Raw genomic sequence first — 24084 nt, 5'->3', positions numbered from 1 at the left:
ACTTTTAGGAGAGAATGTTTCCTAGGACTCACCCACTCCCCTTCAATGTTCAATATGGGCGCCTGTAGTCCCAGCCACTCGGGAGGCTGAGGCAGGAGAATGGCGTGAACCCGGGAGGCGGAGCTTGCAGTGAGCTGAGATCTGGCCACTGCACTCCAGCCTGGGCGACAGAGCAAGACTCCGTCTCAAAAAAAAAAAAAGAAAGTTACATATAAAATAGTGGGATCAATCACAATGTCCATCTTTAGGCAGTTGGTTAAATAAATTTTCTGGTCTCAGAAAAGAATGATGGAGGCCGGGCGCAGGGGCTCATGCCTGTAATCCTAGCACTTTGGGAGGCTGAGGCGGGCAGATCACCTGAGGTCAGGAGTTTGGGACTAGCCTGACCAATATGGAGAAACCCCGTCTCTACTAAGAATACAAAATTAGCTGGGCATGGTGGCTCATGCCTGTTGATCCCAGCTACTTGGGAGGCTGAGGCAGGAGAATCGCTTGAATCCAGGAGGTAGAGGTTGCAGTGAGCTGAGATCGCGCCATTGTACTCCAGCCTGGGCAACAAGAGCAAAACACTGTCTCAGAAAAAAAAAAAGGATGGCCGGGCGCGGTGGCTCACGCCTGTAATCCCAGCACTGTGGGAGGCCGAGGCGGGCGGATCACGAGGTCAGGAGATGGAGACCATCCTGGCGAACATGGTGAAACCCCTCTCTACTAAAATACAAAAAAAATTAGCTGGGCGAGGTGGCGGGGGGGGCCTGTAGTCCCAGCTTCTCGGGAGGCTGAGGCAGGAGAATGGCGTGAACCCAGAAGGCGACGGAGCTTGCAGTGAGCAGAGATCGCGCCACTGCACTCCAGCCTGGGAGACAGAGTGAGACTCCGTCTCAAAAAAAAAAAAAAAAAGAATGATGGAACTCTGTGCTTAAGTGGAAAGCTAGCTATGAAATATGGTGGTTTTTTAAAAAAACACAAATTTTAAAAAACACATGGGATCCCGTGTGTGTGTGTGTGTTTAAATGAAAAATGCTTATGTATTGACAAAACACTTCTAGAATGATACCCAAACTCTTGCAGTGGGAGTGGGGAATGCCTTCTACATACACACTGTTCTACTGTTTGAATTTTTTACTATGAGCCCAAATTGTATAATCTTTTTTTAATAAAGAAGAAAAAAATCACTCACAAGGTTATACATATTGTTTCCCTTCACAGTACTTTATTAATTTTCATCCATATTTTACTTGACTAAAAATACAATGTATGAAAAGTTATCTTTAATAGTATTTTTATTCCATAAGCTACTATAACAATTTATTGATATATCTGGGATTCAGCCAGGTCTTATAATATTTAAATTTATAACCCCTGCCATGCATAGCACTAAGTAAATCAATATGCAAGCAGTATTTAAGGCAAAGCTTTAAGAATACTTTAAATTTCATTTGTAAATACATAGATACAAGACTGTTTCCATAGGAAGTCACAAATCCTCAAACAGAAATATGTGTGTTCTCAAGGTTATCCTGATACAGAAATCAAACTTTGAAGAAATATTTTACATTAGAAAAGGGGTCAGTATAAGGTGAAAACTGAAAATTCCCAGTGGGCTAGACGTGAACAAAAGTATGCATTCCCCAAAAGGCACATTTCTTTATAACAGTTTTTTCAAATTTACCTCCCTATTTAATGAAAGCATATTAATTAAATATGAAATTGTGCATACATTGAAAACCAGGATTTGTTTTTAATGTGCTTTAGCAGCAGTGGATTCTAAAACTGTCTTGTCCTCTCTCATTAGTTTGAATAATCACGGTCCCTAGAGATCAGACCATTGAGTCTGAAATGTCAAAATGCTAGAGAAAAGAGGGAGTAATTTTTAACTACCCAGAAAGAAGATGCACAAATACATCTTTTCCTATGTAGGTCACAGCATATGTTGGCTTTTATAATTTGGGATTTCTCCTAATTGATGACCCACCCTATTAGGCAGTGAGGCATAGCAAAGTGTTCCTCAGTTATCGCAGGAAACTTCAATAAAATCTTACATATTGGTATGGGTACTCACTAATCAAAGAGGAAAATATAGTTGACTTAGAGGATAAGACTGATTAAATGACACTACAATGCATATTAGACTGAATTGAAGAAGAGAATGGATTTGTCTTATTTTTCAAAATTTGTTTTCACTTTGCATATAAGCCCTTCAAAATGTAGATAACAAATGAAAAATAAAGTGGAACCCACTCAGTAAGGTGAGATTTCTGTAAGTAGAGATGAAGCTTGATGTTCTTAATGAATAGTGTCAGTGTAGAAAGAACATGAGTGGTAATAAAAAAAATTACAGCTTATGAAAGGGCCTAGAAAAATGAGGCAGGCCAGATGAGTGGAAATAGAACACAACAGTTTAAAGTGCTTTGAGGCCCTCAGTTAAACAGTACATATGAATGTAAAATAATGTTAAGGCCATTCATGGAGAAGAAATACTTAAGCAAGACATACCTGGCTTGCTTCATAGAGTAGAGGTAAGAGATGGATTTTCAATTCAGTGTGCAGCAGCAAGGAATATGGCTACAGCATTGGCTAGTATTAGGGCAACACACCTCAAAACTAACCATAAACCTAACATCTTGATTCACATCTCCTTGGAGTCAAAAAGTTTATGATCAGTCTTTTCAGGAAGGTTTATTTTATGGGGGTTTTTTTGTGCTTTAGTACCCCAAAATCGCATACATTCGCATACATTATATAGACACACATTGCATACACATTTCCCCTTGACTGATTCGCATATTTGTAGATAAACACTAAATTTTGATAAAGATTATTTACACTTATTTAGGCTATTACTCCAATTTACAAAATCAGTGAAATAAAGTTGTTTTCAGTGTTTAGTCTCCTAATACATAATGCTTAAATTTGCAACAGGAACAATACATTATCAAAAGCATTAACCTATATTCAGCTTTCAAATATACCTATCTATATTAGGCAGTGATATCTTAAGAAATGATTTTCTCCCTTATATTTCTAAAGTGCTTTAAAACTCATTTATTCTACACATTTTTCAGAGGTAGGTCGGAATTATCCTCTTGTTGCAAATGAGGAAACAGGCACAGTGAGCATTGGTAACTGGTTTCAGGTTACACAAAAAATCCATGATGAAAGCAGGGTAAAAGTTCAGATTTAGTGGCTAACATGTGGCACCACACATACACGTGCAAATTATAGAGCACTGCCTGGGTAGCATTTGGTGTAGAAAACCTATTTTGATTATTTTGTATGAATAAAGTGCTGAGACTGGATTAGGAATACAGAATGGGCTTCCAGCAGTATCTAATCCAAATCCCTCCCTTAGGAAGGGTCAGAATAATCAAGTGAATACAGAGCCCTTATTAGGACTAAATCTTATGTCAACTGACTTTTTTTTTTTTTTGTAACCACTGGTGTTCATACTGGCTTACCAAAAGAATCATGCTTAAGGTTCATTTAATATAAAAATATAAGACATCTGAATCATGTAAAAAAAATTATAAACCTGATTGATATATTTAGAGCTAAGAGACCCCGGAAAAAGAAAATGTGTAGAGAAATTTAAAAACATAAAACTTGATTCAAAGTATATGGTCTATTAACATTTATTAACATTTTATCTGTAAAATACTTCATTGTAGCTATATTTGTGCTTAGATGATCTTCTAGATATAAAAAAAGAAAATGGCATAAATCATATTCTCATAGCCACACCCCTTCCCTTCCTCTGCTCAGCTAAGAAGAGGGCTTTCTTTCGAGACAGGGTCTCATTTTGTCGCCCAGGCTGGAGTGCAATGGTATAATCACAGCTCACTGCAGCCTCTACCTCCTGGGCTCAAGTGATCCTCCCACCTCAGCCTCCCAAGTACCTGTGACTACAGGTACACACCACCTCACCCAGCTAATTTTTTTTTTTTTTCCCCGAGAGACGAAGTCACCATGTTGCCCAGGCTGATGTCGACCTCCTGGGTTCAAGTGATCCACCCACCTTGGCCTCCCAAAGTAAGAGGTCTTTTGGGAATTGTAGATGTGCAACAGAATACACTGTTTCCTCTCATCTGAAGGCTCTAGGAAAAAAAAAATACTGTTCCCTCTTTCAAAAACTTAAGTGAATGGTGGTCATGGGTGCATTAATGCGAAAGAACTGTACACTTAAAAATGGTTAAAATGGTAAATGTTTAAAATGGCAAATACGTATTTATATATTTTTACCACAATAGAAAAAAATCAAGTCTTTAAAAATGATAGCCCCTATGTTTTTATGCTTACTGAAATAAACCATATTTAATATTTGGCATATAAGCTAATCTTGATAGAGCAAGAATTGCTATGTTTATAATAAGCATGTTGGACTGAATTTCATCATTTATTATAATGTGCATATAAGAAAGATACTTGTATTTGTAGGCCTCTGAAAAAAATCTAGGAAGGTAGACAGGCTTGACTCACCTTGCAGAAGGTCCTGAAGAATGGAAAAAACAAAATGAGTCTTCAATGTCAGTTTTTCACAATCTCAGGTAATTCTACTACCACAAAAGTGCAATGCTTTAGTAAAAACATTTCCATTGCAGTGCTTATATCATGATAGGAGATTTAAAATCCACATTAGCCAATTCATTATTTAAATGACCCACCCCTGAACCCTCTCATAGTGTATATGAGCTGATCATATTAGGAAGCAAGTTATTACACAAAACATAAAACATAAACTTGCAGAAGTTGTTTCCAAATGTAAAAGAATCACAATATTCATGAAGTTCTAAGTCTTTTAATTTGTTTTTAAACTTAGATGATGCCTTTTTCATTAAAAGTGCCTGTGCTCACATTTATTAAAAGTTTTCATCATCAGTATTTAGGTATCTTGATTCTCCATGCTTCAAGACAAAAAAATCTTCAGCATTAAGTCCAAATCTCTCTAGGGCTTCATTCAGCTTCACTGGAGGCTCTAAGTAATGCTGGCCAAAGGTAGAAAGAAGAAAAACAGAAAAGATAATACACATATTTGGGAGATTTTTCAAATAACCAATCAAACTAAAATAATCGACATATGCATAGTTAAAATAAGGCCCTTTCTTTTAATTGAAGCATTAGCAAATGGGTCTATCACATTTTCTAATACAGTTTTGAGTCATGAAATAAGTCAACAGAAAGGTATTTGGTTGGACAGAAATCATGCCAACACCATGTATGTCAAATTTGGTGCCATCTTACTTTGAACATCACTGGATTGCATGAAATCTTACCAGGGTTTCACCATACGAAATTCCAATCTAAATGGAATCAGTGCCAAAGATGATGGTATTAGAGAATTACATGTTACCAACATTTTTGAAAAATATAGAAATCTGAGATTGTGGTGGGTGGGTGGGTGTGTGCGTAGCCAAATGCTACAGCAAATTGTTTTGGCTGTAGAAGGGTTGTTATTCTCAAAAAGTCTAGTCACATACAGAAACCACAGTCTACAGAATGAAAGAGGATCCCAGAGAATATAATCTGAAGGTTTAGCTGTGTGTGGCAAAGAGGAGTCAAGATTTTGCCCTGAGTAATTGCTAAATGGGAGTCACCCTTTACTGAGATGTTTGAAAAGTAAGCTGGAGGGAAGATGAGGAAGTTGAATTTCAGACTTTAGTTCTAGGTACCTAATGGATATCCAAGTGGGGATGTGAAGGAGACAGTTGGATATATAAATGTGGATTATAGAGGAAAAATAGCTAGAGAGGAACAGCAGATAGGTGGTATTTGAAGCCGTAAGACTGGATGCGATTCCCAAGGGAGAAACCAACTTTAGAAGAGAAGAGGTCCATAGACTGACTCCTACCGCACGCACTGTTCAGAGCAAGCGGAGAGGAGGAACTAGCAACAGAGAATAAGAAGGGACAGCCAATGACGTACAAGGAAAACCAGGCAAGTTTCCTGAGCCCTTACATGCACAGGTTTGGTAACAGTTATTGGCCACACACAGGTCATCCTTTTCCCCCTTGCTCAGTTCCAGGTTTTATGGCTATGTTTAAAGATCGGCAGGGCATGGAACTACACCTGTAGTTCCCAGCACTTTGGGAGGCCAAGGTGGGCAGACCACAAGGTCAGGAGATCAAGACCATCCTGGCTAACAAGGTGAAACCCTGTCTCTACTAAAAATACAAAAATTAGCCAGGCGTGGTGGCGGGTGCCTGCAGTCCCAGCTACTCGGGAGGCTGAGGCAGGAGAATGGCATGAACCCGGGAGGTGGAGCTTGCAGTGAGCTGAGATTGCACCACTGTACTCCAGCTTGGGCAACAGAGTGAGACTCCATCTCAAAAAAAAAAAAAGATCAAGGATACCTTTCAACTGACTACTGAGTACGTTCAGTTTTAACTATGTGTTGGTTATCCAATATTCCTAGAACTGACCCCTTACTAATGGATAGATAACAGGAATTTACTTTTAATCTGTTTTATATATAAAGGAAAAAGATCACTAATTATATTATCAATATTAAGTCAAGAAATTTCCCCTAAAATAATTTCCTAAATTATTTTAAGAGATTTCAAAATGATGAACTTTTTTCCCATTGAAAAATAACTTCTTTTGTTAAATTCTCTTTCTCCCATGCTCTACAACTCTGGGCCCACAATACACACTCACACAGTCACTCTACATTGGTAACTTACTTGTTAAGCCATAACTTTAGTGTGGAGTGCGATGTGTGGATTTAGTGAGAATTCTGATATGTTAGAGTTGGCAGTAGACCCTCTGTCTTTAATCTGCCTAGATTTAGCAGTATTTCTGAGTTTCTTCATAGATCAATTCTTCACTGTTTCAACCATCTAGAAGATAACCTTGGAGGTAGGTCTGAAAGGCTTCTGAGTGACTGAGAGCTCATAGTCCAAGCACTTTTGTCCACAAGGGAGATAAAAATGCCCCATAACCATGGGACAAAACAACTATGTATAAAGCAAAGTATATCAGAGATCAATATGAGTAAGTGGGAAAAGCAGAAGACTCCCAGCACTCTGGATCCATTAGGGTCTAGGCAGCTAGCCACAAACAACTTGTAAATTCCTACAGGGGTCAGTTTCATGATATACTACAATAGAATATATTCAAAGATCCTGATCACTTGAAAGGCAATGTACATATTATGTAATGCTTGAAATTCATTTCCATCAAAACTAGTAATTTAAATTTTAATGCTTAAATATATGTAGGAAATCCACTCATCATTCCCTAGATAGATGAGATGTTGCTATATATGCAATTTTAGAGTATTGCCAAGTTAAGGACATCCTTAATCTGCTTATATTACAGGAGGCAGTTACTATAACAGCATATATGCAAAGAATCTTACATAACCATCAGATTCACCAAGGGTGAAATGAAGGAAAAAATGTGAAGGGGAGCCAGAGAGAAACGTCAGGTTACCAAGAAAGGGAAGCCCATCAGACTAACACCGGATTTCTGAGCAGAAACTCTACAAACCCAGAAGAGAGAAGGGGCCGATATTCAACATTCTTTTTTTCTTTTCTTTTTTTCTTTTTTTGAGATGGAGTCTCGCTCTGTTGCCCAGACTGGAGTGCAGTGGCACAATCTCGGCTCACTGCAACCTCCACCTCCTGGGTTCAAGCAGTTCTCCTGCCTCAGCCTCCTGAGTAGCTGGGATCACAGGCGTGTGCCACAACACCTGGTTAATTTTTGCATTTTTATTAGAGACGGGGTTTCACCACGTTGGTCAGGCTGGTCTCGAACTCCTGACCTCGTGATCTGCCCGCCTCAGCCTCCCAAAGTGCTGGGATTACAGGCGTAAGCCACCACACTCAGCTCAACATTCTTAGAATTTTCAACCCGGAATTTCATATCCAACCAAACTAAGCTTCATAAGCGAAGGAGAAATAAAATCCTTTACAGACAAGCAAATGCTGAGAGATTTTTGTCACCACCAGGCCTGCCTTACAAGAGCTCCTGAAAGAAGCACTAAGCATGGACAGAAACAACTGGTATAAGCCACTGCAAAAACATACCAAATTGCAAAGACCATCAACACTATGAATAAACTGCATTAACTAACAAGCAAAATAACCAGCTAGCATCATAATGACAGGATCAAATTCACACATAACAATATTAACCTTAAATGTAATTTGGTTAATGCCCCAATTAAAAGACACAGACTGGCAAATTGGATAAAAGTCAAGACCCATCAGTGTGCTGTGTTCAGGAGACCCATCTCACATGCAAAGACACACATAGGCTCAAAATAAAGGGATGGAGGAATACTTACCAAGCAAATGGAAAGCAGGGGTTGCAATCCTAGTCTCTGATAAAACAGACTTTAAACCAACAAAGATCAAAAGATACAAAGGCGGCCATTACATAATGGTAAAGGGATCAATTCATCAGGAAGAGCTAACTATCCTAAATATATATGCACCCAATACAGGAGCACCCAGATTCATAAAGCAAGTTCTTAGAGACCTACAAAGAGACTTAGACTTCCACACAATAATAGTGGAAAACTTTAACACCACACTGTCAATATTAGACAGATCAACGAGACAGAAAATTAACAAGGATATCCAGGAATTGAACTCAGCTCTGAACCAAGCAGACCTAACAGACATCTACAGAACTCTCCACCCCAAATCAACAGAATATACATTCTTCTCAGAACCACATCACACTTATTCTAAAATTGACCACATAATTGGAAGTAAAACACTCCTCAACAAATGCAAAAGAAAGGAAATCATAATAGTCTCTCAGACCACAATGCAATCAAATTAGAACTCAAGATTAAGAAATTCACTCAAAACCACACAACTGCATGGAAACTGAAAAACCTGCTCCTGAACAACCTGCTCCTGAACGACTATGGGTAAATAATGAAATTAAGGCAGAAATAAAGATGTTCTTTGAAACCAATGAGAACAAAGACACAATGTACCAGAATCTCTGGGACACATTTAAAGCAGTGTGTAGAGGGAAATTTATAGCACTAAATGCCCACAAGAGAAAGTGGGAAAGATCTAAAATCAACACCCTAACACCACAACTAAACTAGAGAAACAAGAGCAAACAAACTCAAAAGCGAGAAGACAAGAAATAACTAAGATCAGAGCAGAACTGAAGGAGATAGAGACACGAAAAATCCTTTAAAAAATCGATGAATCCAGGAGCTGGTTTTTTGAAAAGATCAACATAATAGACCATTCACCAGACTAATAAAGAAGAAAAGAGAGAAAAATCAAACAGATGCAATAAAAAATGATAAAGGAGATATCACCACCAATCCCACAGAAATACAAACTACCATCAGAGAATACTATCAACACCTCTACGCAAATAAAGTAGAAAATCTAGAAGAAATAGATAAATTCCTGGACACATACACCATCCTAAGACTAAACCAGGAAGAAGTCAAATTCCTGAATAGACCAATAACAAGTTCTGAAATCAAGGCAGAAATTAATAGCCTACCAATCAAGAAAATCCGGGACCAGACGGATTCACAGCCAAAATCTACCAGAGGTACAAAGAGGAGCTGGTACATTCCTTCTAAAACTATTCCAAACAATAGAAAAAGAGGAGATCTTCCCTAACTCATTTTATGAGGCCAGCATCATCCTGATACCACGTCCTCATACCAAAACCTGGCAGAGATACTAAAACTTGGCAGAGACACAACAACAACAACAACAAAAAGAAAATTTCAGGCCAATATCCCTGATGAACATCGATGCGAAAATCCTCAATAATGGCAAACCGAATCCAGCAGCACATCAAAAAGCTTATCCACCACGATCAAGTCAGCTTCATCCCTGGGATGCAAGGCTGGTTCAACATACACAAATCAATAAACGTAATCCATCACATAAACATAACCAATGACAAAACCACAGGATTGTCTCAATAGAAGCAGAAAAGGCCTTTGACAAAAGTCAACAGCCCTTCAAGCTAAAAACTCTCGATAAACTAGGTATTAATGGAACATATCTCAAAATAGTAAGAGCTGTTTATGACAAACCCACAGCCAATATCATACTGAATGAGCAAAAACTGGAAGCATTCCCTTTGAAAACTGGCACAAGACAAGGATGCCCTCACTCACCACTCCTATTAAACATAGTATTGGAAGTTCTGGCCAGAGCAATCAGGCAAGAGAAAGAAATAACGGGTATTCAATTAGGAAAAGAGGAAGTCAAATTGTCTCTGTTTGCAGATGACATAATTGTATATTGAGAAATACCCATTGCCTCAGCCCAAAATCTCCTTAAGCTGATAAGCAACTTCAGCAAAGTCTCAGGATACAAAAATCAATATATCACAAGCTTTCCTATACAGAATCAAAAATCACAAGCATTCCTATACACCAATAACAGACAGTTAAATCATGAGTGAACTCCCATTCTCAATTCCTACAAAGAGAATAAAATATCTAGGAATACAACTTACAAGGGATGTGAAGGACTTCGAGAAAAACTACAAACCACTGCTCAAGGAAATAAGAGAGGACACAAACAAATGGAAAAACATTCCATGCTCATGGATAGGAAGAATCAATATTGTGAAAACAGCCATACTGCCCAAAGTAATTTACAGATTCAATGCTACCCCCATCAAGCTACCATTGATTTTCTTCACAGAACTGGAAAAAACTACTTTAAATTTCATATGGAACCAAAAAAGAGCCCACATAGCCAAGACAATCCTAAGCAAAAAGAACAAAGCTGGAGGCATCATGGTACCTGACTTCAAACTATACTACAAGGCTACAGTAACCAAAACAGCATGGTACTGGTACCAAAATAGATATACAGACCAATAGAACAGAACAGAGGCCTCAGAAAGAACACCACACATATACAACCATCTGATCTTTGACAAACCTGACAAATACAAGAAATGAGGAAAGGATTCCCTATTTAATAAATGGTGCTGGAAAAACTGGCTAGCCATATGCAGAAAGCTGGAACTGGATCCCTTCCTTACACTTTATACAAAAATTAACTCAAGATGGATTAAAGACTTAAATGTAAGACCTAAAACCATAAAAACCCTAGCAGAAAACCTAGGCAATACCATTCAGGACATGGGCATGGGCAAAGACTTCATGACTAAAATACCAAAAGCAATGACAACAAAAGCCAAAATAGACACATGGGATCTAATTAAACTACAGAGCTTCTGCACAGCAAAAGAAACTATCAGCAGAATGAACAGGCAACCTACAGAACGGGAGAAAATTTTTGCGATCTATCCATCTGACAAAGTGCTAATATCCAAAATCTACAATGAACTTAAACAAATTTACAAGAAAAAAACAACCCCATCAAAAAGTGGGCAAAGGATATGAACAGATACTTCTCAAAAAAAGACATTTATGCAGCCAACAAACATATAAAAAAAAGGCTCATCATCACTGGTCATTAGAGAAATGCAAATCAAAACCATATTGAGATACCATCTCTCTCCAGTTAGAATGGTGATCATTAAAAAGTCAGGAAACCACAGATGTTGAAGTGGATGTGGAGAAATAGGAATGCTTTTATACTGTTGGTGGGAGTGTAAATTAGTTTAACCATTGTGGAAGACAGTGTGGTGATTCCTCAAGGATCTAGAACCAGAAATACCATTTGACCCAACAATCCCATTACTGGGTATATACCCAAAGGATTATAAATCACTCTACTATAAAGACTCATGCACATGTATGTTTATTAAGGCACTGTTCACAATAGCAAAGACTTGGAACCAACCCAAATGCCCATCAATGATAGACTGGATAAAGAAAATGTGGCACATACACACCATGGAACACTATTAGCCATAAAAAATGATGAGTTCATGTCCTTTGCAGGGACCTGGATGAAGCTGGAAACCATCATTCTCAGCAAACTAACACGGGAACAGAAAACCAAACACCGCACGTTCTCATTCATAAGTGGGAGGTGAACAATGAGAACACATGGACACAAGGAGGGGAACATCACACACTGGGGCCTGTCAGGGGGTGGGGGGCTAGGGAAGGGATAGCATTAGGAGAAATACCTAATGTAGATGACAGGTTGATGGTTACAGCAAACCACCATGGAACGTGTATACCTATGTAACAAACCTGTACATTCTGCATAAGTACCCCAGAACTTAAAGTATTAAAAAAAAAAAAAAAAAGTAATGGGTAACATCCTCTCTGAAGATTAATATCTACTTTATAATTCAACTAACTCATACTTATGAGGTTTATTCAACATCAAAACATGAACAAATTCCAAATTGCTAAAAGCTAAATTAGTTTTTATTACATTCTCATTAAGAAATAAAGATGGGCCGGGCGTGGTGGCTCACGCCTGTAATCCCAGCACTTTGGGAGGCCAAGGGGGCAGATCACGAGGTCAGGAGATCGAGACCATCCTGGCTAACATGGTGGAACCCCGTCTCTACTAAAAAAAAAACAAAAAATTAGCCGGGCGTGGTGGCGGGCGCCTGTAGTCCCAGCTACTCCGGAGGTTGAGGCAGGAGAATGGCGTGAACCTGGGAGGCAGATCTTGCAGTAAGCCGAGATCACACCACTGCACTCCAGCCTTTGCGACAGAGCGAGAGTCCATCTCAAAAAAAAAAAAAAGAAAGAAATACAGATGGAGGTTAGGTTTATAACAAGAATCATTCTTGAGGGCTGAATAATACCATAATTCTCAAAGACAGGTTTTTTAATCCTCTCCTCATCTTCCCCATCTCAGTAAAGAGCACAACTGTCTAACTAGCTAAAAATCTAGGAGTCAACCTTGATTCCTTTCTTTGCATAGGTTTAATAAAATACCATTACTTCATCTGAGTCACATACATATGGAATATGTATATACACGCACACATATATAGATGGAATAAGATTATGGCTCTGGAAGCCAGTCTCAAACTTCTCCCTTCTCCAAATACACACCCACACACTCACATTTATATTCTCATTTATCCTCCCCACAACCCCATGGTTAGTCATTATTCTATTCCTTCTCCCAACAGTGGCTAAGAATTGCTGCATTGTGGCTCAGGATTGCTGCCTCATGGCACAGGAATTTTGATTAGGGAGTGGGGGAATGGGCAGGAAGTGTACTAGGTAATTTTGGAACACACTGCATCTTTGGGAGAGGGCAGGCCATAAATGAGACAGAGGAGTACTTAAAACCACAAGAAAACACTGGGTTCCTGCAGAGAGGCTCTGGGATGTGGAAGATACCACAGAAAGTAAAGAAGCCAAGTACTAACCACACTTTTTGGGTTTTTTTGTTTTTTCCGAGACAGAGTTTCACTCTTTCACCCAGGCTGGAGGGAAGTGCCGTGATCTCGGCTCACTGCAACCTCTGTCCCCCAGGTTCACGTTATTCCCCTGCCTCAGCCTCCCGAGTCGCTGGGATTATAGGTGCCTGCTACCATGCCTGGCTAATTTTAGTAGACGGAGTTTCATCATGTTGGCCAGGCTGGCCTCGAACTCCTGACCTCAGGTGATCCACCTGCCTCAGACTCCCAAAGTGCTGGGATTACAGGTGTGAGCCACAGGTGCCCAGCCAAATCTCACTCTTTTGCACAGGCTAGAGTGCAGTGGCACAATCTCGACTTCCTGCAACCTCCACTTCCCGGGTTCAAGCAATTCTCCTGCTTCAGCCTCCCAAGTAGCTGGGATTACATGCACACACCACCACACCTGGCTAATTTTTTTGTATTTTTAGTACAGACAGGGTTTCACCATATTGGCCAGGCTGGTCGTGAACTCCTGACCTTAAGTGATCCACCTGCCTCAGCCTCCCAAATTGCTGGGATTACAGGTGTGAACCACTGCGCCTGGCCTAACCATACATTTCTAAGTTTTGTTTAGAGAAGACCTTGGATCCAGGAAAGGAGAGAAAGCTTTATACTATCCTCTGCTTGCTCCCAGAACCCAGGCTAGTAGCAAAGTTCTAGGGTCCATCTGCCTTAAGGAAAAATTAGCTCTTCTGTTTTAATCTAGGAATAAAATCACATTTATCCCTATGCCTGGCACATAGCAGACACCGAGTCAATGTTTACTGAATGTATTTCTTGAAAGTTCCACACTAGCCTTACTTCTCCCTATTGCCCTCCACTCTCCTGCTGAACTGATTCAAGTATTACCCACACTAGCTGCCTCCGAGCCTATGCTCTGCTCTTTCCTCCTCTGAAAATGCCTTCCTCCCTGCCCTCTCAGAGCCAAGTTCAACTGTCACTTATTCCATCAAGCTCTCTCTGATCCCTGCCATCAGCAAACGTCCTGATTCTGAGACCATGTCATCTGTTCCACATTACAGCACTTTCCCTTTCTAACATCTGTATCACATACATGACTTCTGTCTTCTGCTAGCATGAGAGCCTGCTTGAAGGGTGAGACATGATGGCTTGCTTTTCTATTCTCCAGATCACGTACAGATTTTTGGTTATACAAACACAAGCTTTACTAACTTCAGAAATAAGCCAAAAGAAAACAAAATGTGCTTGTTTTTCTTTTTCTGACTGTATAGGTGTGTATTCTTCTACTAATTAGTATGATTTACCACCCTAATTCATGCAGTGACTGTGATGAGTATGCAGTATCTGATTCGAGTCTTGGGTCTGAAAACTAGGGAACAGTGATGCCTGAATCCTATCATTGGTCAAATACACAGTTATTTTTATCGCAATCAAACTTACCTCATTTGCTAAGGCAAAAGTTCCCCAGTGAATTGCCATAGATTTCTTTGTTTGGACATCAGTGTGAATCCTCACAGCTTCTTCTGGGTCTACATGCTGGTATTTCATAAACCACCTGATGAAACAAGGCAATTTCTTAATTCTGACCTTTGAGATATACACTACATTCTAAAATCTGTTTCATTTAATCAAACTTTAAGATTCTGCGCAGGACTATGGATGTTGAGAATTAAGAACCACTCACTGGGATCAAGCATGCAATTTTGGGGAGGATGAGCTAGAAACCAAGTCTGAAGGTCAGGTCAAGGCTAGATTGTAAAAACAAAACGAAACAAATTCTGCACAGGAGTAAGTCACAGGAGCAAAACCATCTCCCTTTAATACACTTCCTGCTGAAAAATAAAACAAGCAAAAGTCTTTTTTGTACAAATTGCTATAAAATAAGTAAGTCTCAAGCAAACTCCCCTCTGAATAGTGAGATTTTTGTTTCATGTATATTTTGATTTTACTGGATCTACCTGAAGATACGACTTACGGATGATGCAGGGGAGGCAAGCCCCAAAACTGGGGCTTAGCCCAGGAGGGTTTTTGGCCTCACAAAGGAAAGAATTCAAGGGCAAGCCAGTGGTGTTGGCCAGCAATTTTTATTAAATGATACTGCTCCTTGTGGAGCAGGGCTAAGTTATAGGCAGTAAGTGCACTCAGATTTGGCAACATATGAGGGGTTGGCAACTGTATTTATACTCACTTATACCCACTTTTAATTATATGTAAATTAGGGAATGGGTTAATGCAAATTGAAGGGCAGATTATTTAGAACTTTCTAGGAATGGGGTGGTAACTTCTTGGTCATTGCCATGGAAAGGGGCAGTAACTTCTAGGTTGTTGCCATGGCATTTGTAAACTGTCATGGTGATGGTGGGAGTGTCTCAGGCTAATGAGCAATGAGGGCAGCTAGGGATCACTTTTGTCATCATCTGCTGGTTTTTGCCAGTTTTTTCTTTTTTTTTTTTTTTTTCCTGAGACTGAGTCTCACTCTGTCGCCCAGGCTAGAGTGCAGTGCCGTGATCCCAGCTCACTGCAACCTCCACCTCCTGGGTTTAAGTGATTCTCCTGCCTCAGCCTCATGAGTAGGTGGGACTACAGGCACGTGCCGCCACACCCAGCTAATTTTTTGTATTTTTAGTAGAGATGAGGTTTCACCGTGTTAGCCAGGATGGTCTTGATCTCCTGACCTTGTGATCTGCCTACCTCCGCGTCCCAAAGTGTTGGGATTACAGGCGTGAGCCAGTGTGCCCAGCTGCCAGTTTTTTTACTTTATCCATTGAGACTGGGAAATAAGTCCTGCCTCACTGTTACTTCTAAAAGTAGGTATTTTACAGTCCTGGATATGAATCAAAGAAACTGAATAATTGGTAAAGGAATAAAAACCAAAACTCCAATTACAAAAGAATTTGTATGTCCTGCTGATACAAATTTGTAAAAACTTGCTACAGCAAAATAAACAAAACTAGTACATAAAATTTAAACACTGGGAGCCAAAATATCCAATTACTATTCAAGAAATTATATTTAACCATAAAACTGAACAATGAGGTGTTCGGTTTGGCAAGAACATCAGACTAATGGGTAAATGATTAAGGAAATAATGAAAGGCTGCCTAATGCCTTGAGAAGAGCAAGGGCTCAGGAGGCAGAAGGCTTGCATATGAATCCCAGCTCCTGCAGTTCTTAGAATGCCTTTGGAAAGTCTGTTCAAATTCTCTGAGCTTCTATTTCTTTGTCCGTGAAATATAAATTTACCCCATTATGTGAGGGTATTGTGAGGATTAAACAAGATAAGGCTTAGGAAGGCACAGAGAACATCATCTACTTTCATAGAATTCTCCCATGAGTAAACAAAACCAATACTTTCAGAAGAAAGATGTATTATTCCTGATACAAAGGAGAAAGTGTACTGTCTACAATCAAATCCTTTGCCTTCCAAGTCATCAGTTTCAAGGAGGAAAAACAACACTGTGTTCACATTATTTACATCCTAGTCTGCCAGTGACAACTAACACTACAGTGAAGACCAACAGACATGGATTCAGCACAGGAGCTTCCACACTTTACAGAAGACATCATGGAGAAGTTTATCCATCTGCAACAGATATTTACTGTTAGGAGCTGCTGGGTCCTACAGAAGCCTGAAAACAAAGCCACTGTGTTCTCAACAGCAAATGAGAGCAGCACTGTTCTGCCCTATCTCCTGACTCTTGGAATTCAGGGAAAGATGAAAACGGTTTTTGGTGTTTCTCTCTTGATTTTTTTTAAATCCTAGTGCAAATCAAAGGAATAGATACATTCCTTTCCACCTGAAATAGATTTAAAATTTTTATTCTGATATAACAATTAAAATAAAAACTTAAAATCTTAACTGACTCGGATAGAATACCTGGTGACAGGAGATTCCCTAAAGTAAGAATGAAACATTCCAAGCATATTATTGAAAGTTGTTTTCGACGTAAACATCTTAAATTTATACAGCACTCTCAAGCTTTATTCGATGTCTTATTTCTAAAGCAATTAATAGTAACCAAAGAAACAGATTACACATTAGAGGCTATCACAATTTAACTCTCTTGGGGCAAATAATAGCCTCCTTGTCTTTTTCCCATCTTAGTTGTTTCCTGTTTGCCTGCAACGCAAGCAGGAAAGGGGATTATGTGAGTAAATTTGGTTGTACACATTCTATCATCACAAATATATGTGACAAATTTATGTATTACTACATATGAAAACTTATTTTCATAACAACAAATAAAAGATGTTCTAATCTATTAAGAACATACATCAGGCTGGGTACGGTGGCTCACGCCTGTAATCCTACCACTTTGGGAGGCCCAGGCAGGCAGATCACTTGAGGTCAGGAGTTCGAAACCAGTCTAGCCAACATGGTGAAACCCTGTCTCTACTAAAAACACACACACAAAAACTAGCCGGACATGGTGGTGGGCACCTGTAGTCCCAGCTACTTGGGAGGCTGAGGCAGAAGAATCACTTGGACTCAGAGGCAGAGGTTGCAGTGAGCCAAGATCACGCCACTGCATTCCAACCTGGGCAACAGAGTGAGACTCCATCTCAAACAAACAAACAAAAAGGAACATACATCAAGTAAAGACCAATTTTATGTTACAAATATAAAACTGATTTGTAACAGTTCTAAAAATATACAAGTTGACAGGTTTTGAGAGGTTTCGTTAGAATTATAACTAATTAGAAAAAGTAAAATTCAAGCACCAATATTGATTTGTAATCATTTTAATAATTCTCAAGAACCAAAAAAGGGTAAAACTATCTAGCCCCTCCAAATAAGGAAACTAGCAAAAAACAAAAAAGGGATAAATAAGCATTAATAAATAAAATAGGGACAAAATGGTTTTAGTGAATGTAAAATTTAGCAAGTAACAAAATCGGATGAAAACAAAAGATTAGATTCATTCAATTAATCTATATATTAGAGAAATACTTGTTCTTCTGCTTATGGAATTACCTAAACAAAATGTTTTTGTATGTATCTGTCCATGCACTATAGAATAAAATATTTTTTAAATTACCCATTGTTTTGTTACTATCAGTGTTTTGTTTTCTCTTTATTTGCACCTATAAACCAGAGTTGACTGAAATCTAATTTAATTCTTTGAAATCAATTCTCTTTTCCCTAAACAGAGAATATTGAGGAAAATGAAGACAGTGGATGAGTCTCTTAGGTGTCCAATGAGAGTGTGACCTTTCACTGCTCTGAAACAGGTCATTAGTATGTCAAGGTTGGAGGATGAGTGATGAGTAGTACAACACCACCATGACCAGATTAACTTCAGTGCTGACTGAAATAAAACAATCACCAAGGACTACTGCATAGGCCAATTCCCTGCTTTTTCTCTTTGCTAAACGTAGGAGAGCTATAGGACAGGTGATTGGGGCACTCAAGTTATGGAGCAAAAAGTGGTTATATAAAGAAAGTATTCTCCATTGGAAAGAACAAGAGTAGGTTTTATTACTGGCTGACCAGTTTAGTTGAATGGTATGTGAACTTCTGGCTAGCTATAGTAATTCTTTCAACCTTGATCCCTTTTTTATGATAACATCATCCCTAACTTTGAGTAATTTTTTTAACTGATATGACTATAATTAAAATATTTTAATTCTCAACACAAAAACATAAGTATGTGAGATAATGCACATGTAAAACAGTTTGATTTAGTCATTCTACAATGCATACATATATCAAAACATCATGTTGCACACCATATACATAATGTTTACTTGCCAATTTAAAAAATATTTAATTTAGAATATTTAAAAATAAAGTCTAACTGAATCTGACCCACCGACCCCCAATCATGTATAACAAAGTCCACCATTAACATCATAAATTACAGTGTCACAAAAATCATAATTGCTTTACTTTTAAATTCAGTTAACTTATCACATAGCCGGAGTGTTTTCTTTGGAAGATCTACATACCGTTGGTTCATAAGCTCCGATGGTAATAGCTGCAGGTCAAAGGTCCAAATCTTTTTCGCTATCTCTTCAAAAGCAGGTGCAATAACCAGTATTCCTGCAAAAAATAAAAAAAATCGATTCCAAGGCCCCAAGACAGACCTAGCTGCCCCACAGCCACCTTGTTGTCATCCATCTAGAGTCTTTTACACCCAGGCTGGGATGGTGTAAGACAAAGGTACCTTATCATGTCCGGGGACACAATTCCTCCCACGCAGTCCAACTCAATCAACATTCTCACAGGCCACCATTTTTGCATCCAGTCAAGAAGACCCAAAGGTACAAAGCCACCTCACTGTCCGTTACCAAATCGCTCAATTCAAGCAATGACAGAATTTAGTCCAGATGGTTCATAGTGTGTTGTGATGAATAAGGACTGCATCTATCGGTAGGAGTCACTTATTGTCGCACGGGGAACGATCGAAATCTGCTTGGACCTCATGGTAACTGCGACGGTGAACACGAGGAGCTAAAGATGTGGATCCGTTGATGAAATATGAGCTCATCCATTTCCACCATTACTGTGGGCATGTCCCATGCCATGTGACTCTTAAGCCAGCTTCCCTCACTCCAGCTTCTTCAGGGTTAGTGATAAAAATATGGCTTAAGCACTGGGAGTTCTTTGTCAAGTTCCTTTGTGTAGTAAAGAAAGCAAGACAAAAGAGTAGTTAGAAAAAAAAGTATTATATCATCATAGTCCACATTTTGACCTAAATAACAGCAAGAAGAGCTATTTTCAGAGAACTAAAGTTATTCAATAAACTTGCTACACTTTTGCTTTTTTCTTGAAAATGCATACTTCTTTCTGAATCTGACTTAATAATCACGATAATATGGTAATCTTCTTCATCCCAAATGCAAAAGGGAAAATTAAATTTAAAACTCTGAGTGCTGCTAAATGTATTAATTTTTTAAAGGCTCTCTTCAGTAGTGCCAGGAGTAGACTGGCCTAGATGCAGTCATTTTTTTATTGCCATTCTACTCAGCTGATGTATTTGCTGCTAAAAACTGCCTTAAAAGCGGGTCAGTCCCTGGAAATAGTAAAGAAAGCTTATGACCATTTATTTGTAGCTCTTGGATCTCAGACATGAATCATGAATCTGTTATTTTTCTTTTTTGTTTGTTTGTTTGAGACAGGCTCTCAGTCTGTTACCCAGGCTGGAGTGCAGTGGCATAATCAGAGCTCTCTACAGCCACAACCTCCCAGGGTCAAGTGATCATCCCACCTCAACCTCTCAGCTGGGATCACAGGCACGCAGCACCACCATATCCAGCTAATTTTTTATTTTTTGTAGAGATAGGGTCTCATTATGTTGCCCAGATTGGTCTTGAACTCCTGGGCTCCAGCAATCGTCCTGGCCTGCCCTCCCAAAGTGCTGGTATTATAGGCATGAGCCACTGTGCCTGGCCTGAATCTCACTTTCGGAGTTTCAAAATGGAGCACTGTGATGATTCCTGGACAAATCACAGTCATAAATTGTTTCCTCATTCCTTACCTTTCTGATTTTCTACCATTGATCAAACCAACGTGAATATGATCTCTTCCTGTGAGAAGCTGATCACTGAGGTAAGGGGGGTGGTAAATGGGTATAAAACAACAACTATAACAAAGTGTGAAGAGTATTATTCCTTGCTTATTCTATATTTTATACTTGGATTAAGCTAGGCCAAAATGTTGTAGGTTGCAGCGTCACAGTCCTGGCTTTTATAAAGCTCTTTTACTGAACTGTGCTCTGGTACTATGCTATATAGCTGCATGGAGGTCTCTCATAGGAAGCTACCTCATGAAACTTGCCATGCATGTGTTCAGGCTGCAGATTTGGTACCACCTCCACCTTCCTACTTACCCCAGAAACATTTCTCTCCCATCTCGTAACAGGAAAAACTCTCCTTCTCCAGAGCACCTGGCTTTGTCATTTCTGTCACTGGGAAAACTCTTAAGATTTCATGCTACTCCTCTCTTTAGGAAGTTCAGAGGAAAAGCTGAGGCCACCTACAGCAATGTGCAGCACATGATGGAACGTATTTCTGTATTAACTTTATTCTTGGCTTTATTTTATTTCTCTAGTCTAATAGTCCATTTTGCTCCTAGACTGGCTAGGTATAGTAATTCTATACCTCATCCATTTCTTGTTTTACTGCTTTATGTATGTTTGTAAGTTGCCACTAAATCAACTTTGAAAGGGTGTGGTATTGGATAAGTAGTTAAAATACAGGTCATGTTATAGCCTGATAAGAAGGAACGAAGAGCCCAGTTGCGAAAGACATCACAGATACAGTGACTTGTGTGAGTTCCTGAAGGATGATGAGAAATTCATGATGCAGAAAAAAGGAAGAAGGGCATTTCAGGTAGAGAAACTACCCAAGCAAAGGTACAGAGCCAAACAGGAATGTGGTGTTTGAGGGCAGGGGACAAATTAAATCTATAAAGATGGAAACACAATAAGCCTTGAGTGTCACGCTTCACTCTAAGACAATGAGGAAGCATCTTTTTTTTTTTTTTTTTGTAGAGACAGGGTGGGTTTTGCCATGTTGCCCAGGCTGGTGTCGAACTCCCGGGCTGAAGCGATCTGCTTCCCAAAGTGCTAGGATTACAGGTGTGAGCCACCACACCCAGCCTAGGAAGTATCTTTTTGCCCTCACACATACACACACACACGTACATATGTGTGCACGTGTGCACACACACGTGCGCGCGCGCGCACACACACACACACACACAGACATGACCCAATTATGTTTAGATAAAACAATTCTAGAGTCCAAATGATGGCATGGAGAGTGTCACAACAGTTGCCAGGATATGAAGAGATGAGGACCTGAGCAAAGGAGACAGTGGTAGACAGAGACAAGAGAGGACAGATGGGGAGATACTGGTGAAGGGAAACTGAGAGGTCAATGGGAGAGTCTGAATGGGAAGAAGGCCTGGACAGGAAGAGAAGGAGCAGCACAGGTGGAGGACAAAAACGTTTCTCTTAGCCACTCTAACCTTTAGTTTCCTCATCTGGAAAACGGGTATAATAATTGTACCTACGCTTCATTCCTGTGAGGATAGAATTAGGAGTAGCTAGGACATAATAAGCACTCTATAAGTATTTCAAAAGAAGAAGCAAGGAAGTTCCAACCCTGACAACCAACCAGACACCAATCCTACCAATCTTTTGCATTTCTGTGGAGCTACTAACCTAGTTAAGATGCTAAGAAATATTCAGACATTCAAAGCTCTCCAGATTGCTCAACTATCTGCCTGTCAACTCAATCCATGCACAAGAGCCACCTCAAAAACAGCCAATTTAAGGTATAACTTAAGTCTCCTCTGCTGTAAAATCTCCACTGGCTCTCTACTGCCTGACAAAGTCTGTCTCACCTCCTCAGCCCAGCAGTGAGCTGCCCAGGGACTGCCTCAATTCTCTCTGGTTGTTTCATGCTCCTCTTTCACATGTGCTGTGCCCCATCTACATGGAGACTGCTTCCCACTCCTAGACTGAGCTCAAGAACCCTGCACAGTATTCATCCCATTTCTCAGGTTAAATTATCTTCCCCCTTATCCCTTCGGGCCATCTCTCGAGTCCCACAGCTGGAAGCACTCACTCCTGCCTCTCAACTTCCGTATCTCCCTATTCACACATCTCCTCTGGATATTCTGGTTATAGGTACACAGAATTTATCCTATGTCCTATGAAAGGTAGAATCATTCAGTGCTCAGTTCGATTAATGTAACACAGCATGTGTTCAACAACATTTGTTGAATGGATGACTAAATGAATGAATGTCAACTTTCAATCAGTTCTTAAATTTGGTAGTTAGGGTTAGTGAACAATGATATATGCCAAGTGGTATATACAGAATTAATTAGGAAAGGGAGAGGGAATGAATATAAACTGAGTACCTACTATGTACTCGTACTTGGCATCATATGGGGCACATAATGATGATGAACTACCTAATGTATCAAGTACTTTAGCATAACACAAAACAAAATACTATTAACAATAGCTACCGTTTATGGAGTGCTTATGTGCTAGACACTGTACTAACTGCTACTGGCTACTGACCACAACACTGGAAGTAGGTCCTATAAACCAGCTCCATTCTACAGGTAAGAAAACAATGAATTAGGGAAGTTACAGCACTCAGGCAAGGTCACCCAGCCAGACCCACTGTGGTAAAACATACTTCCTCTCATTAAATCTCATTTAATGACATGTTTTCTTAAAAAGTAACAGCCTGGGGTCCAGGTTGGGAGAATAAGGGGGTATGAATTTCAAAAGAACACAAGGAAACTTTAGGGGATAATATATATGTTCATTATCTTGATTGTGGTGATCTTTTCGTGGGTATATACATATGTCAAAACTCATTAAGTTGTGCATTTTAAATATGTGAAGCCTATATTATGTTAAAACTATTTTTAAAATTTTAAGGCTGGTGCTGTGGTGCATGCCTGTAATCCCAACACTTCAGGAGGTCTAGGCCAGAAAACTGCTTGAGGCCAGTAGTTTGAGACCAGCAGGGCAATGTAGTGAGATCCTGTCTCTATTAAAAAATAATAATAATAAATAATAATTAAAAAATAATAATAGACGGGGCACAGTGGCTCACGCCTGTAATCCCAGCACTTTGGGAGGCCGAGGTGGGTGGCTCACCTGAGGTCGGGAGTTCAAGACCAGTCTGACCAATATGGAGAAACCGTGTCTCTACTAAAAATACAAAATTAGCCAGGCATGGTGGTGCATGCCTGTAATTCCAGCTATTTGGGAGGCTGAGGCAGGAGAATCACTTGAATCCAGGAGGCAAAGGTTGCAGTGAGCCGAGATCGTGCCACTGCACTCCAGCCTGGGCAACA

General features: G+C 39.6%; 1 protein-coding gene across 1 annotated transcript in view; it reads right to left on the bottom strand.

Moving 5' to 3' along the window:
- Nucleotides 1–857: 857 nt before the first annotated feature.
- Nucleotides 858–24084, bottom strand: part of NAPEPLD (N-acyl phosphatidylethanolamine phospholipase D) — a 48794-nt gene continuing 25567 nt past the window's right edge. Inside the window, 10 exon segments of the mRNA XM_017853036.1 lie at nt 858–4979; nt 14695–14809; nt 19203–19345; nt 19348–19417; nt 19419–19486; nt 19489–19596; nt 19598–19657; nt 19659–19763; nt 19766–19834; nt 19836–19871. Of these exon segments, the coding sequence (XP_017708525.1) occupies nt 4854–4979; nt 14695–14809; nt 19203–19345; nt 19348–19417; nt 19419–19486; nt 19489–19596; nt 19598–19657; nt 19659–19763; nt 19766–19834; nt 19836–19871 (900 nt within the window). The 3' untranslated portion in view covers nt 858–4853.

The sequence above is a fragment of the Rhinopithecus bieti genome, unplaced genomic scaffold (genome assembly GCF_001698545.2).
Source record: "Rhinopithecus bieti isolate Rb0 unplaced genomic scaffold, ASM169854v2 scaffold_59, whole genome shotgun sequence".
NCBI classification, from domain to species: domain Eukaryota; kingdom Metazoa; phylum Chordata; class Mammalia; order Primates; family Cercopithecidae; genus Rhinopithecus; species Rhinopithecus bieti.
This window is presented reverse-complemented; position numbering and strand designations above follow the sequence as displayed.